General features: G+C 36.5%; 1 protein-coding gene across 6 annotated transcripts in view; it reads right to left on the bottom strand.

Annotated features, from left to right (window-relative positions):
• Positions 1–14,187, bottom strand: part of LOC146424742 (transducin-like enhancer protein 1) — an 82,380-nt gene that overhangs the window by 54,437 nt on the left and 13,756 nt on the right. For 4 of the 6 annotated variants that reach the window (XM_085043181.1, XM_085043185.1, XM_085043182.1 and 1 more), the window contains 2 exons: positions 5,449–5,511; positions 4,450–4,554 (listed from right to left, as the gene is read on the bottom strand). In XM_085043181.1, the coding sequence (XP_084899307.1) occupies positions 4,450–4,554; positions 5,449–5,511 (168 nt within the window). The remainder of the gene's footprint in view (positions 1–4,449; positions 4,555–5,448; positions 5,512–14,187) is intronic. The other 2 variants (XM_085043183.1, XM_085043184.1) reach the window with 1 other exon arrangement.

Genomic DNA, 14,187 nt, shown 5'->3' with positions numbered 1-14,187 from the left:
CATGGTTAAGGGACTGGTATTTTAAGAATACTGACTATCCTGCTGATGAACATCTCCCTCTGCTGCTATCTATCTATTTTAAACTTGCAAACTAAGTCAGGAGCCTTTGTATTCTAAAAGCAGCTACCATGACAGAATCCTAGGATATAACTAAGGTTTCCATGTATTCTAAAATATGAAGAATAAAGCAGGATGTCACAACACCATAGAGCTCCTATTGCCAGAGTTCAGTAATGTAGGCTTGGAGTTAGATAGTTTATGTTAAAAGTGAGTAGTGCCTTGTGCTCACTAGATCTCATTTTATTTAATTTAAAAGAACTAGGCAATTTCCCCTCCCTCAGCACATAATGCAGATCATGGCTGAGAAGGATCTAAAGTAATGCTACAGCTGCTTAGCTCTTCCCTTGCACTAAATTCTGCATTCATTTCTGCTCTAGCCCGTATTTCTATTTTATAATGAAACATACAGCCTAGTTATTTATAGGCTTTCTAAGGATTATCTACACACTCATAAGAATAAACTCTCAAGAGGTTAACCTCATCCTCTTAAGCTTCACACACTACAATCCCAGAGATAGCTGGCAACCACAGCCAAGAGAGAAAAAATAATCCCACATCTTGCTAATCCTTTAGCCAATCACCTCATGCAACAGTGGAGAGGCCTCTTGGAGGCTAACAACTCAATCTGTCTCAGGAGCACTGTCAGTCCAAAAGATGCATATTTCACAGAATCAGCAGCAGCCCACCTCAAAAGGCGAAATAAGACATATCTTACTTCTCAGTGTTATGCTGAAATCATGCATCAAAAACGTAGTGCAGTGCTAAAGAAAGTTTCCAGATTGCTGCCTGTATTTCTCATTGAGGTATTTGCATATTCTACTCATAAAACTAGTTTATTGATTAAAAAGTAAATCTAATATTGCATTGTTCACACCTAGACATACCAAGTTAACTGGCACTTATACTTCCTAATATGAACCTGTTATTTTCTAGACATATCTCAAGAAAACAACCCCACAAAAAACCAAGCAAACAATGAAACAAAACACAAAAAAAACCCAACCACCCACAAAGGAGACAAAACAACCCTTCAAGTTAAACCATAATAGTCTACCCAACTCTTTCATACCATGATCTAGATTATTCCTTAAGGCCAGAAGTGGATACTGCCTGCAGTTGCAGCAATGCCAAGGAGTTAATGGGGACAATCATCCTTTTAGTTGAAGGTTTCTGCTTTGTTCATTATTTATCTGACAAAATTGCTACTTTATTCAACTCTAATACAATAAATATTAAATGGAGCTATTTTAAAAATTTGAAAGCAGATCGTTTAGCCACACTGCTACCCCATGGCTGAAAGTCAAAGCCTTCAAGAACATGCAGGATAAGTGTAAGGCTGGAAGTATGACTGTTAATAACAAACATCATCCAGGGTTTTTTCCTGAAGTAAGAATTTTTAATCAACACAGAGGATTAGCACTGCTCGCGAGCTCACTGAGTCCAACTATATTACTTTCCTAAAAAAAAAAAAAAAAGTGTCAATTTATTCATTCTGTTTCATACGTGTTTAATATACACCTATTCCAAAGCCTGGCTTTTGATTTTCCAGGCAAATTCTCTGAAAAATCCCAGTCCTGTGAGACTGTAAGTCGCTATCCTCATAGTCTGTCCTCTAATAGGCTTTCACCTTTTCAATTGGAAATAAAAAGTATAAAATAAATATAGCTCAAAATCAGTCTGTATTTCGAAACATTATTCCTGGTAATTAAAAAGTCTTTCTTCCAGCATTCACACACTGCAGAGCAGTAACAGGACTTGCTCTAACTGAAGGAAGCCAGTTGGGAAACTCTTGAATCATCTGGTGTCAGGAAACTATGGCCGTTAAGGACAGAAAGGAGGGAGGGGAAAAAAGGCAAATCCTGACAAAAACACAGAACTTTATTCAGTCAAGAGAAACCAGGCAAGTTAATACCAGCTAGGAAAATGAAATTTCCCTGCCATCCTCGAGATTTATCATATGCATGTATATTAGGTAGCATAACACCAGAGGTCACTCAACCACATCTTCTACTGTTACAGATTGGTCCAGCCTATTTGCATCCTGAAAAGACGTTTGATGATCTTTCATGCTTATAATAGGTGTCTAAACCGTTAAATTGCTATATCTTTCCTTATCTTGAAAGACACTGCACTTTAGCAGCATGGCCCTTCCATTGTTCTTTACACTAAGTCGGGTCCCTGAACAATACTGACAGCTGCTATCAAACTGTGCCATGCTCACCCTCAGTGCAGCTGCCGCTTGCAAGAACAGACAGGCTTCTGATGTGTCCTCCCCTCTGGGGAAAGGGCTTGACACCCTGAGTGCTCAGTGAGGGGGAGCAAAGGTCCACTGAATTGTCAACCTGATTTTATGCTATTCAGATTTTCCAGGACATACACTGTCCCTTTCAAACAAAACCAAGCATATGTCAGAGCATGAAACTTATTGTCTGGCACAAGGTAACTGTTGATTAATAAGACTGTAAAGATCACTGGGACACAAGTCTAATTTTGGCATTATGTAATTGCATGCATCTACATGGTCAAACAATGTTTGTGCCCAGTGTGTTAATTTCCTCACTCACAGTTTTGGATTTGTATGGCATCATTCAGAAGTCTTTCATAAGACACAGGAAAGTATTTCTTCAGGTGATCCTTGGATAATTTAAAAACAAAAAAGGGAGAGGCTTCTATTCCTGCTTCCACAGAACTTCCCTCCCCACTTCCCATAAAACCTCGTAAGTTCATAATTGCATATGGCACTTGTAGATCCTACATCTTTTAAAAGACTAGATTATGCAGACTTTAAAAAGAACTAGATGTTGTGCTTGAGATACCAAAATTTGGTTTGTCTAAGCAGGACTATTTTAAGGTGAAAAAGAATGTTTTAAAATCTATTTTAATACTTTTCCTTTTACTGCATAAACTCTACTTTAAAACTAGTTCATTAGAGGGGTTTTCCATGCCTTTTTCATCCTTAAGAAATAATTTGTTTTAAAAAATGCAAGGAAGTACAGTTCTCTAATCTTTGCTAATCGAATACCACAAATGTACATGTGGTGTATTTCAAAGATCAAATCAGGTATTCATAAACTAATTCATTACACAAGCAAAGCATAGAGAGATTCTGACAAATACAGATGTAATTGTGTGGGTTTCTAAGATGTGATTAGCAAATCAACTAAGTAACAGTCAAAATTTGATACGAAGCAAAAACAGTACAGATTTGAAGGGGGGGTATGTTTATGCAAAGCTAATCTGTCAAGTGTAATAAAGCAGCTTGAATAAAATTTAAGCTGAAAATCCACTGAAGCTCCCCATTTCAGGGAGGAAAAGCTATTAAAAGGAAATGAAGGTCACCCTCCCAGTTTATTTCACCTAATTGACTGCCAATAGCTTACCACAGGCAAACCGACTGCAGATCTGCAATTGAGAAACTGATGAAAGGAGCATTTTCAAGCTGAGGCTCATTCTTTTAATCCTCCCTCATTCCTATTTTTTTTTTCCATCTCCAGTTGGGATGTAATTTTAAGCACAGATGGATTAACTGGTTCCATTGTCTGTAGACGTCATTGGACTATGGCACTGTTAATCCGTACAGCAGCATGTCTAATTATCATTACAAAGTGTCTGAGGGAACTATAAAGACCAGCAGGGCATCTTCTCACAAGCAATTAACATAAATTGATAAATGAGTAATTTGAATCTGCTCAAGGCTCTCACATATGAATAAAATCAGAAAGGACAGGTTCTTGTTTCGGCTACTTCTTTCACTTAGTCAGAAGGGCAGAAAACATGAGAAATATTCCAGACTTAGTGGCAGGGGAAATGAACTCATACAGTGGAAGGAATGTATGGCTCAAAAAGTTCATTAATACAAAGCAAATGACTTGTGATTGACAAGCAGTCACAAGCAAGTAGTATTAACTTTTTTAGCATATTTAAAAGCACATTCTTGGTGAAAGGCTATTAGAACACTGTGTCAGACAATTAATACTACTTCAAAAGCAAGTGAAGTTTCTATTCAGTAGCTTGCTAATTTAAAATTCATGAAAGATTCACAAGAAAGGGAAAGAAAGAAGAATGGTTAGTTGTATAAGCTCCAAGAACTCAAGTGTCACAAAAAGCATGAGGAAAAAGTATCAAGCTCAACTGCCGTACAATACCCATAAATAAACAAGCAACTCTCCTAATAATTACATTTCTTACAGGAAAAGTTTTGTTACATGCAGCACTGCTGGACAAAATGATGTTCTGACAAAGTAAACTATTACCTTTATCCCTGCTAAAATCTGTGTGAAGCACAAACACTTCAGCAACACTGGGCATCAAAACAGTGTTAGATATCAAAACATTAAGTTTATTATAAAAATAGCATAGCAGTAAGATATGAAAGCAAGTTATACACACTGTAGGAGGTAGACCTGGAAGGCCACGTACCCCGATGATGGCATTCAGTTCAGCCATGGTCACTTGCTTGGCACGTTCTACAGCTTGGGCCACTTGTTGCTGATGCTGTTGAAAGAAGAAGGGGTATAGGGAGGAATTTGTGCTCAGGTACTGACCACACAATATCAAACCAGGATCAAAAATACTTGAATAACCAGTTTGTTAGCAGAAAACCACACTACCCTTTGCAAGATATCTCATCCAGGGAAAAGGTAACAATGTCCTATTTTCACTTGTTCAAAAGGAAAGAAGAGCCCTGAAGGCAGCCAGCTTATCTCTTACCCCATGCCACTTCATTATTAATTGTCTAGCAAATGAATAATTATTTTTAATTGAGTTGACAGGGCAATAATGTCAACTTTATACTAGTGTCACTTTTAACATTTATAGATTCTGTGCCCACATAGCAAAACTGACTGAAATTTCAAACAGGGAAAACAGCTTCACTGAAATGAAGTGTTACAAATATTCTTTGTAACACTGCAGAGTTTGAAATAACAAGCTTCAAAATGTAACAGCAGCTGCCCGCAACATGCAAAAATCAGAGCCATTCAGACCAAATATAGGTTTACAACCTTAAACAGTGTTTTACATGTGAGGTAAATACTCACCTTTGATACAAATTATGTAGAGAACATACATGCTTTTTTCACTACATCTCCATTTGACAACTGAATATCTAATAAAGCAATCACCATTATTAAAAATGAAAGCATTTTTTTTGTATTGCTACTATTTTACAGACTCCCACTCTCCTCAGGCAATGAATGAGGCTGAGCTGCTGTCACTAGTTTGAACTCAGATTTGTTAGCTCAAATTAGCAGGGGGTTTGCACACTTCAGCTATAACACATGTTCCTTACACTTGTGTATTGTGATAAAATTAACATCTTAAAACTAGCTAATTTGCAAACAGAAAAACAACATAATTGCACTTTAACAGCTGAACAGTTTTACTTACTTCCTGAGACAAAAATGGGATGACTTGTGCACAAATAGTATTCAATCTCTTGGCGATTTCTGTCTGCAGAGGAAAAGTATTTTGATTAAAAACTGCATTTTAGGAGGTTTGGCATATATTAACTAGTATACAAGATTATATTAAGATCATACAGTGAAGAAAATAACAAAAAAATACCCATTTTTCATACTACTGCAAATATAAATATTTTGTATACAAGCCCAGGAGAGGAAAGAGATTTAGTTAGCTACTCTAGGACATCTGCCATGTCTAAAGCACCTAATCTGTATACACATTAAGCACAAATCTGGTCCTTGTATATAGTATATTAACAAGCAGAGCATTTTTGAAATCCATTAACTCCAAGATAAAGCCTTTTAAAAAGTAGATTTATTATTACTCAAATTATCAAGCAGCATAACATGAAGGCAACAGGCATAGGAGGAAATCAATTTTATCTGCCTATTAGAAGGTAAAACTATTTTTACTGACAGAAATGCACCATCAGGAGTACAAAACAAATACCAAAACAGAAGTAAGGAAGAAAGGAGACCAAAAATACAGACTTCTAAAATCTATATTGAAAGAGAATTAAAATAATGCAAGCAAAGAAAAAAATCCAGATCAGAAAATGTGATAGTCTACAACAGCAAATTCGTGAAACCATGAGCACCAGGAGAAAAAGGTTAAGAGCCAGTAAAGAACAGAACAATCCTACAGTGAAATCAACAGAGATTACAGCAGGGCAAAGAGTTTGACATAAAAAAATAAAAAAGCACAAAGCTTTTCAACAGCTTTATGCATCTTGCACTTCTGTGTCTCCCATTTTGTCATGTCAACTTAAACACTCGATTCCTGGTAGGGTAAAGGGATCTTTTTCTCTCATTACTCAGTGTTACCTGTGTTTACAGCTTTTCAGACCTATACAACAGCCCGTAATTCAAAATCAACATTATAATTAACCTTTAAGGTATACCTATACAACTCCCTCAAATTTCCTTAAAAACAACTATTTCAGTCACTGTAGCACAGTTGCACAAAACCAGAATTAGCATCCAGACAAGAACACAGCCTATGTTAAAGACACTGAACAGCTCCTGTCAGTCTCTGTTGTAAAATTAACCCATAAAGACATTTTTTGGTTAGTCTGAGGAGTTTTTTTTATTTTTTTAAGACAGAAGAAACAAGAGGTCACTACTGAGAATCATTAGGCCTTCTATGAAATGATGTGTATTAAACCTGAGCAAAGATAAACTCAGTTAAGTCAGACAAAACTGTTAACTTTTCTGCCAAGCTGTTTCCTGAACATTCACATATTTCTGATTTTCTTTAAGACACTGTGATACGTTGATCCTTATACATCAGTCACACAATAATTGGGATACAAAATCCACCCTCTACCTGTGTCTCAGCAGACAGGTGATTCAGAATGTAAATACAATTATCAAGTTTTAACACCTTTCCCAAGCTCTGACAGACACTGGGAAAACACATGATAGGATCTAGAATCATACAACACCTCATCTCTCTGACATAAAGCACTCCACCTGACCAAAGCCTGACATTGGACACATCCACTCTGTGAAGTTTTGCCAAACCTTCCAAAGAAGTTTTAGGATGATTTCTTCCTAGGATAAAAAGGTTTTCCTTATCTAAGGGCAATGAAGTGACAGTTGCTTTACAGGAAATCTTTACCCCCCGCAACAACGTGAACATATAACTTCACAGAATACCACACTGGTCTTTTCCATTCTGTTTGGGCCCCAGCCATAAAATATCCATAACTCCATGTTTAGCCTTTAGTACTAGTATTACATTCATCACAGCAAAGTCAATACTCGGAAGTTACCTGCTTAACTATTACTGGTTATCAAATTTAACTATTACCAAAGCTGTTGGTACTTCTGTGTTAAAGGAAAAAAAGAAAACCAAAACCAGGTACTAAAGGGCATTTTTCCACATACCTAGTGTATCTCTCCAGAAAACAGGGTACATCAGCTGTGGAAAGGTAGTATGATACATAGCAATGTGTTTGGCTGATGTTTAGCTAAGATGTTTAGGATCCAAGGAGTTGATTGCCCTAGGCCAATGGGATTACCTTTGGTTTTCAGGACAGAAGCCAGTATGAATCATAGCAGGTGACAAGAGGGGATAGAAAAAGCTTAAAGTAAGAAACTCGCTTGGTGTCTGCTGAAAAGTTGTTGGGCCTGTGTGGCCTACACAAAAGCTCCCTATTCTGAGGTATGTGTCTTTATTGTTGCTATAAGGAAACCAAAGGCAACCCTATTTTTAGTAGTCTGTAAAACATAGAAGTTGTCCACATTATTGGACTTTTCTGCCCAAGTCACAAATATCTAAGCTACACTGTAATAACAGTAACACGAAAGAATGCAACATAATGTACATCACATGATAATTGTCAGTTCTAATGCAGGTCAGTTAAGATTTTCTCTTATTTTCTAAAAATGAGGGCATAATCAATTTGCTCACTTTCCACACCAATATTCCTTTAAAATTACTGTCTCTGTAATATCACACCTGATCCAATATCAGAACAGTGAAAAAAACCCAAATGTATTCTTAGTTTGTCTTTACCAAAGCTGGGCATCATTGATGATCACATATGAACGGCAAACTTAATTCAGCTACAGCGCTAGGTAAACTTCAATGTACATGCCGCAAAATAAGTTTATTTTGAGATTTCTTACTGTTGTAACAAGTGCCAGGACATCTACACTGAAAACTGAAATGCCTGTTCTATTCATCACAGGAAATGTCTACTTGCATTTCAAATTAAAAGGCAGCTTGCTTAATAGTTATTTTACACATATGTTTAAAGTACTTAAAGTTATTTATCTGCTGTGCAATTTCATGCACCTCCCATTTCCTACCCTCAAATATTAAGTAAAAAATATTTTTATTCACAAATATGTTAAAAATTTTTTTTTTTGTCCAGCAAGCTCTGAAAGTTACATTCTAATGCATAATTCATGTAATTTTGCCAATCAAAAGTTGCAAGAGGTTATTTTCAGAATTGAGAAAATGGGACATCTGTTACTTTAAATATAAATGCAACTGTTCAGTAGACAATGTGCATTTGCTTTTTAAGGTGAAATACCCTTGAGCATACATGCACGTGTGCCTGTGAGTGTGTACACATTCATTTTGGAAAGCAAAACCCCTTTCTGAAGGAGTCAAGAACAGTTTCATTAATCAAGACCAGACACCAGTAACTGTTGTCATTAGAGTAAGCCCCTAGACCTGGGGTTCACAAATTTGAAAGTCTTAAAATAAAGGTACTTATCTCCTGTTTCTAGAGGCTTTAGAATACAACGTAACTATTACCTAACTGCTGATCTTGAGACATATAGAGAGATCCTAAGGATGAACAAAGGAAACTTTGCACAAAGCTGGTCAAACAGACGTAAGGACTAATTGCCCATGTTCTTGGCTCCTTGGCAAAGCAGACTACAGAAGCCTGCATCTCTCACGAAAGTCCTTGCAGCTCTATGGCAGCTCTTAGCAAAGCATCTGAAGTGCCCTTAATTGTTTGTGTTCTTAATGCAGAGCCTCTTGAATACATTCATTTTTAATAGAGAACTTGAGTGTGAGGCCCATCAAAGAATAACAAAACTACATCATTCATTGGTTCTTGCTGCTGTAATGACTGTCTTTTGATTTATTTGCAAATGACTAGCTTGTCAGACCCCTGACTAAAGTGCTACCCTCCTTTCTGAAGTATCATTAATAATTAACATGAAGGAATTCAGCTGCATTTTGTAAAATTAAGTTGAGCTGATGGATTTTTTTTCCTCTTCACTTGTGTAATTTTTTTGCCTCTGTTCCATTTAGTTAAGGACTTAAATGTTTTGACCTAACCACTGCCAAACTCAAGTGTTTGTACTTAAGTTTGTCTTGCTCACTTGTTAAAGTGAATTCTTAACATAATGACAAAGAACAAAGCAGCCAGACTAGCTACTAAATATAATACTAATTTAAATAAGGCATTTTACTAAGGACTTAAATCTTGTTTGTAGAATTGAATTATTTTTCCTTCCGCATTGTTAGGAAGAAGTATTGAACAGTTTTCCTTTACAATAGTCTATTCCAGATAATTTTGCATTTGACAGCCTGTACTTTCCAAAGCACCACATAGGGTATCATACTTAAAGCACCACGATTTCTTGAAAACTACAGATTTTTGCAATGACATGACAAGGAAGTATAATACAAGCATCCAAATGCTATTTCACAGCATAACAAACACCCACGTGTATTTTAGTACTAATGCAAGAAACCCTAGTATATGGGAACCACCACTCTAACTTCCGAGTGAAAAACACAGACTCCCTCTGAGAATTAGTTTATTAGTTATTAGTTGAGAATTAGAGAAAGGTGATTACCTTTCAGCTTCAGAGGTTTCAACAGAAATAATTTTAGTTTTGCACTAACCAGTGTCTACCAATATATACACCAGTAGTAATCTTAGCCATAGCATCCACAGTGATTTAAGGTAAAAATTAAATCTTATAACACATTTATTTTAGCAATCAGTTGTGCTGCAGCACCTGCTCCATTATTATTGCTGAGACTCCTCAAAGCTGTCCAGACTTTATTTTACAAAGCAATGCTTAGCTAAAAATGCCTATTTTATGGCAGAAGCTTGTTATTCTTTCTTGCACAGAACTTCCAGTATCACAAAGTTAGATCAGATCTGAAGACACTCTATCACCAGTTCTGAACCATGGGTTTATCTATTGTCATTTATAATGTTTTTATTTATTATTTTGATCCAATTTTGTAAATCAGATTTGTAATTAAATTGAGAAGAATACAGTTTAGGAACAACATGATTAAAAGTAAAGCAAAAAGCCCCAAAGCTCTGATGATATCAAAGAAGCATGTCCTAATTCATTTCCTCCAGGCAAAATAATCAGAGAATCAACCTTTAATGCACAGAAAGGAATATACTGTTAAAACACATTCACAAAAGCTTTAGAAGGTAATTCTTAAGCACCCTGCCTCACCTTACACTTTAAAGATGTAGAAAGCCAAGTACAACACTGAACTCCTCCTGGAAGGACAAAATGGACTTCCTGCCATTTACAGCATGTAACACAGTAATCCACTGGGAGTAAAGGTCAATGTTGCACTTTTGGTCATTACTGAATCATTTGAGATTATCTGTGGTAGGGATGAGAAGAAAATCGAAGCCTATGAGAATGCTGCAAATGGCTTGACCTCAGCCCAATTTTCATCTCCATCTGTCTGTAAGGCGTGTGAATAAAAGCTCTCTTTATGGGACATGCTTGACCTTTTTTTTTAATCCCTGCTGCAAGCCAGTACTCATTCAAATACCCAAAGACTTGTGAAATGCAGTAAGAAACTGCATGTCTATGTTTTATTTTTGTGGTGAAGTTTAAGTATCCATTTAGTATTTTAATTTTTCCAACAGAATCATTGAAACAAGCAGTGCAGTCATATGGCAAAGCTTTTACTCTTTTTGTGATCAAGATCTTCAAACACAACAGAAAGCGCACACCTTCACAGAGCATTTACAGAAAAATAATTATTTCACTGTGCTTAACTCTCAGCAAGATTTGTTAGTACTTGCTATAGCAAGACTAGCACCTCCCAAAATTTCTTGCTAAGAATTCAGGGGACGAGGGGATGTTGGAGTTATAATTAAATCTCAAAACTTAAACACTCAAAAGCTTCAAATGATTAAGGCTAGCATTCTGTGAACTTTGCTATTCATGAGTTATTGAATCCAGGTTGAGCATGGAGATATGCATATATTATGAATGCCCTTTTATTTAAAATTAATACACTACATTCCATTTTGCCAATGTCTGAAAAAGAAAAAAAATAAAGGCAACATGCCATTTAAAAGTTTAGGCCCCCACAGTATATCAATGTCAAACAACAGCGTGTCAAGCTAAGATTCAATTCAGGTAAGTGCCACTGCCAAATTTTCTTGTTCCCAGACGTGCTTTAAGATTATTTTATTGCTTAAAATTTAATTTGTTCCAACTTGCGTTTCCATGACAACGTTGGCTAACCCCGCAAATCATTTGGGTAATTGGATATCTTATCTTTCTATTGCTCTCAAATCCTATGATTCTGGAAGAACTGCAGCAGCCAATCAAATTTACAGGCCTCCTGAGTAATAGACTTGCACAAGTAGCCACATCCATCTCCCCTTTATTGCCGTATTAACCAACATGTGACAAACTGCAGAAGTTGGCCTTCCAACTCTATTTTAAATTATAAATACTGTCATCACTAATATTCTCACCAATAGAAACGAATGGGAAGGTTTATTCTCAACAGATACTTGATATTCAATCTGACAAGTGACAATGGGTAGCATTCATTTCAGCAATAGGAATAATCTTTGTATTTTGGGCATAAACTTCAGTTTAGCATGACGTATGGTTAACAAGTACAGCTTTTCCTCTGCTCCATATTTGTACTACTCCTTTTAATTGTGAGATCAGTCACCCACAAGATGATGATATTAAAATCCCACAAGACTGGCACGAAAAATCTTTAGCAATGAAAAAACCCGAAACACCGCCATATCGCAAGTGGGAGCAGGGAAATGAAGAGGTAGTAGAAATATTAACAGAATAAAAAAAATATAAAGCCATAAAATGTTAGACAGTTTCCAAAGTGAAATTAGTGGGTTTTAATTCGGTACCTAAACTACATTTATCTGAATCCTCTTAGAAGTTCATTTAAATTACAGAAAGGTCACATTAATTTAAACATAAGCTACATATGATGCACAAGACAACAGCTACACTTGCCAAATATCTACTACAGATTTGGATACCATTCAAGTGTAAAGTGACTGGATATATTTCAGATGTCTAATTTCAATGCTTTATAATAATAGAGAGAGGCTGTAACTCTCAATGAACGACTGTACACAACTGCCCATCCCATTTACAGCTGTAAATCCTGTTGAAACAAAGCCAACTGGCAACAAAGAAGCTGTTGTCAGGATGTGGGATGTCGAAGTGTTCCTTTCACATATCTTCACTATGTCAAGACTCTTCTTAAACTTGGCTAAAGAAGGCAGTTACCACATTTCTCCTTTAATCTAACTTCAGCCCATCTTGCTTAAGCACTCACAAGTACAAAAGGTGTATTTATCTAAATTTTAGTTCCATTGTTTAGTTTCCAAGCTTAAGCTAACCTTAAATACACACTGAAGTATTTAAATCTCTGAAGTGAGCACACAGCTTTGTTTTACTTTCAAGCTGTTTTCCAGGACACAGAGTTCCCACTTTCATTTAGATTCCAAGAGATGCTGATCGAGTCAAAGGCTGACTCCAATCCAGAAGAGATCTTTGCCACCTCTGCCTCCAGGGACACAGTTTCTTTGAACCGTACTGGAGACATCTAGAGGCCTGCCAAACATCTCAACAACTAGTCAGGCAGAAAACATTACTATAATACAAAGTGGGAAACGGCCAGCTTAGTAGACCACTACATCAGTAAGCTAAATAAACTCAAAGGAGGCATCCACCCACTAGGAGAGCCAAGATGGGAGCAGAGGTTTTTAGGAGAAACATCAGCTACCAATGAGTTCCCCTCTTCTCATCTGACTCCACTGTTATGAATTGTTATGGTGCTCTAGAAGCAGTGAGGTCTCCAAAATTATCCAGCATGCTTTGCAGCATTACCTTTAAGGTCATTAAGAATTTCATTTACTCTGGACAACTGAGCAACATTGCACTACACAGTAACAAGGAGGAGACAAAGAGAACAGAAAGACAAAAGAGGCATAAAAATCAGTATATCTGTAACTGCTACAGTCCTACCAAGAAAGAGGCCCAGTGGCTCTTCATTCAGTTTAGGATGTTATTTCAAAACTACTTCCTATTTTGCTCTCACTCCCATAAACCACATTGGAATTTCTGCAAATCTCTTTTCAGTACTTGTCACACTGAGCCACTTGATTGGGATGGCAGTACTTATACAGATAGATAAGTACCTGTAATAGCAGAGTTTCTAAAAACTAAAGCATAAAGTTCCTCAAATGAGGCACATACGTTTACAGTATGCAAGTCAATAACAAAACTTCCAGTCAGGATTCTGTCTTTATCAACATTCAAGTAAGACTGTAAGCAGTAGAACCTGAGCTTTACTAGAACAGTAAGCATGCCATCCAACAAAAGAGACACACAAAGGGTCTGAAATATGGGGGGAGGAAACAAAATCACTACGCTACAACCAGACTTTAGAAATAACTACCAAATAAAGCTTGTCAAGTCAGTCACATGTACTATTCCACCTTACATGTCGCTTCACCATTTTAAAATACTTGGTATATTCACAGTTCAGTTTCAAAAATCTATCAAGCAAGAAAAACAATTTAAATACTTATTCATATCTATGCTTCAGGTGCCATCAGGTGACTCACTAATGAATAACAAGTTAAGAGGATTGACAACTCCTTTGTTAGTAACTAGCAGAACTACCCACCACACAGGGTTGGCAGGGAAGACGAAAATAATGGATATTTTCACCGTGTGGGGAAAAAGGTTCACACATCTTTCAGGAAAACTTTGGGAACATGACGGTAAATTCCTTACCCATTTTATTATTTTTTATGTACGTTCTATTGCTTACAGAATAGAAACAATAGTAAAGAGACCATCTAGATTGCATTGTAATAGATAAAAGCTGATTCAAACTGTCGAAATAGAAATAAATTTGACTAAGGCT

Source organism: Lichenostomus cassidix, chromosome Z (assembly GCF_008360975.1).
Source record: "Lichenostomus cassidix isolate B80296 chromosome Z, HeHo_3.0, whole genome shotgun sequence".
NCBI lineage: Eukaryota > Metazoa > Chordata > Aves > Passeriformes > Meliphagidae > Lichenostomus > Lichenostomus cassidix.
The sequence above is the reverse complement of the archived record's forward strand: the minus strand, read 5'-3'. Positions and strand labels throughout refer to the sequence as shown.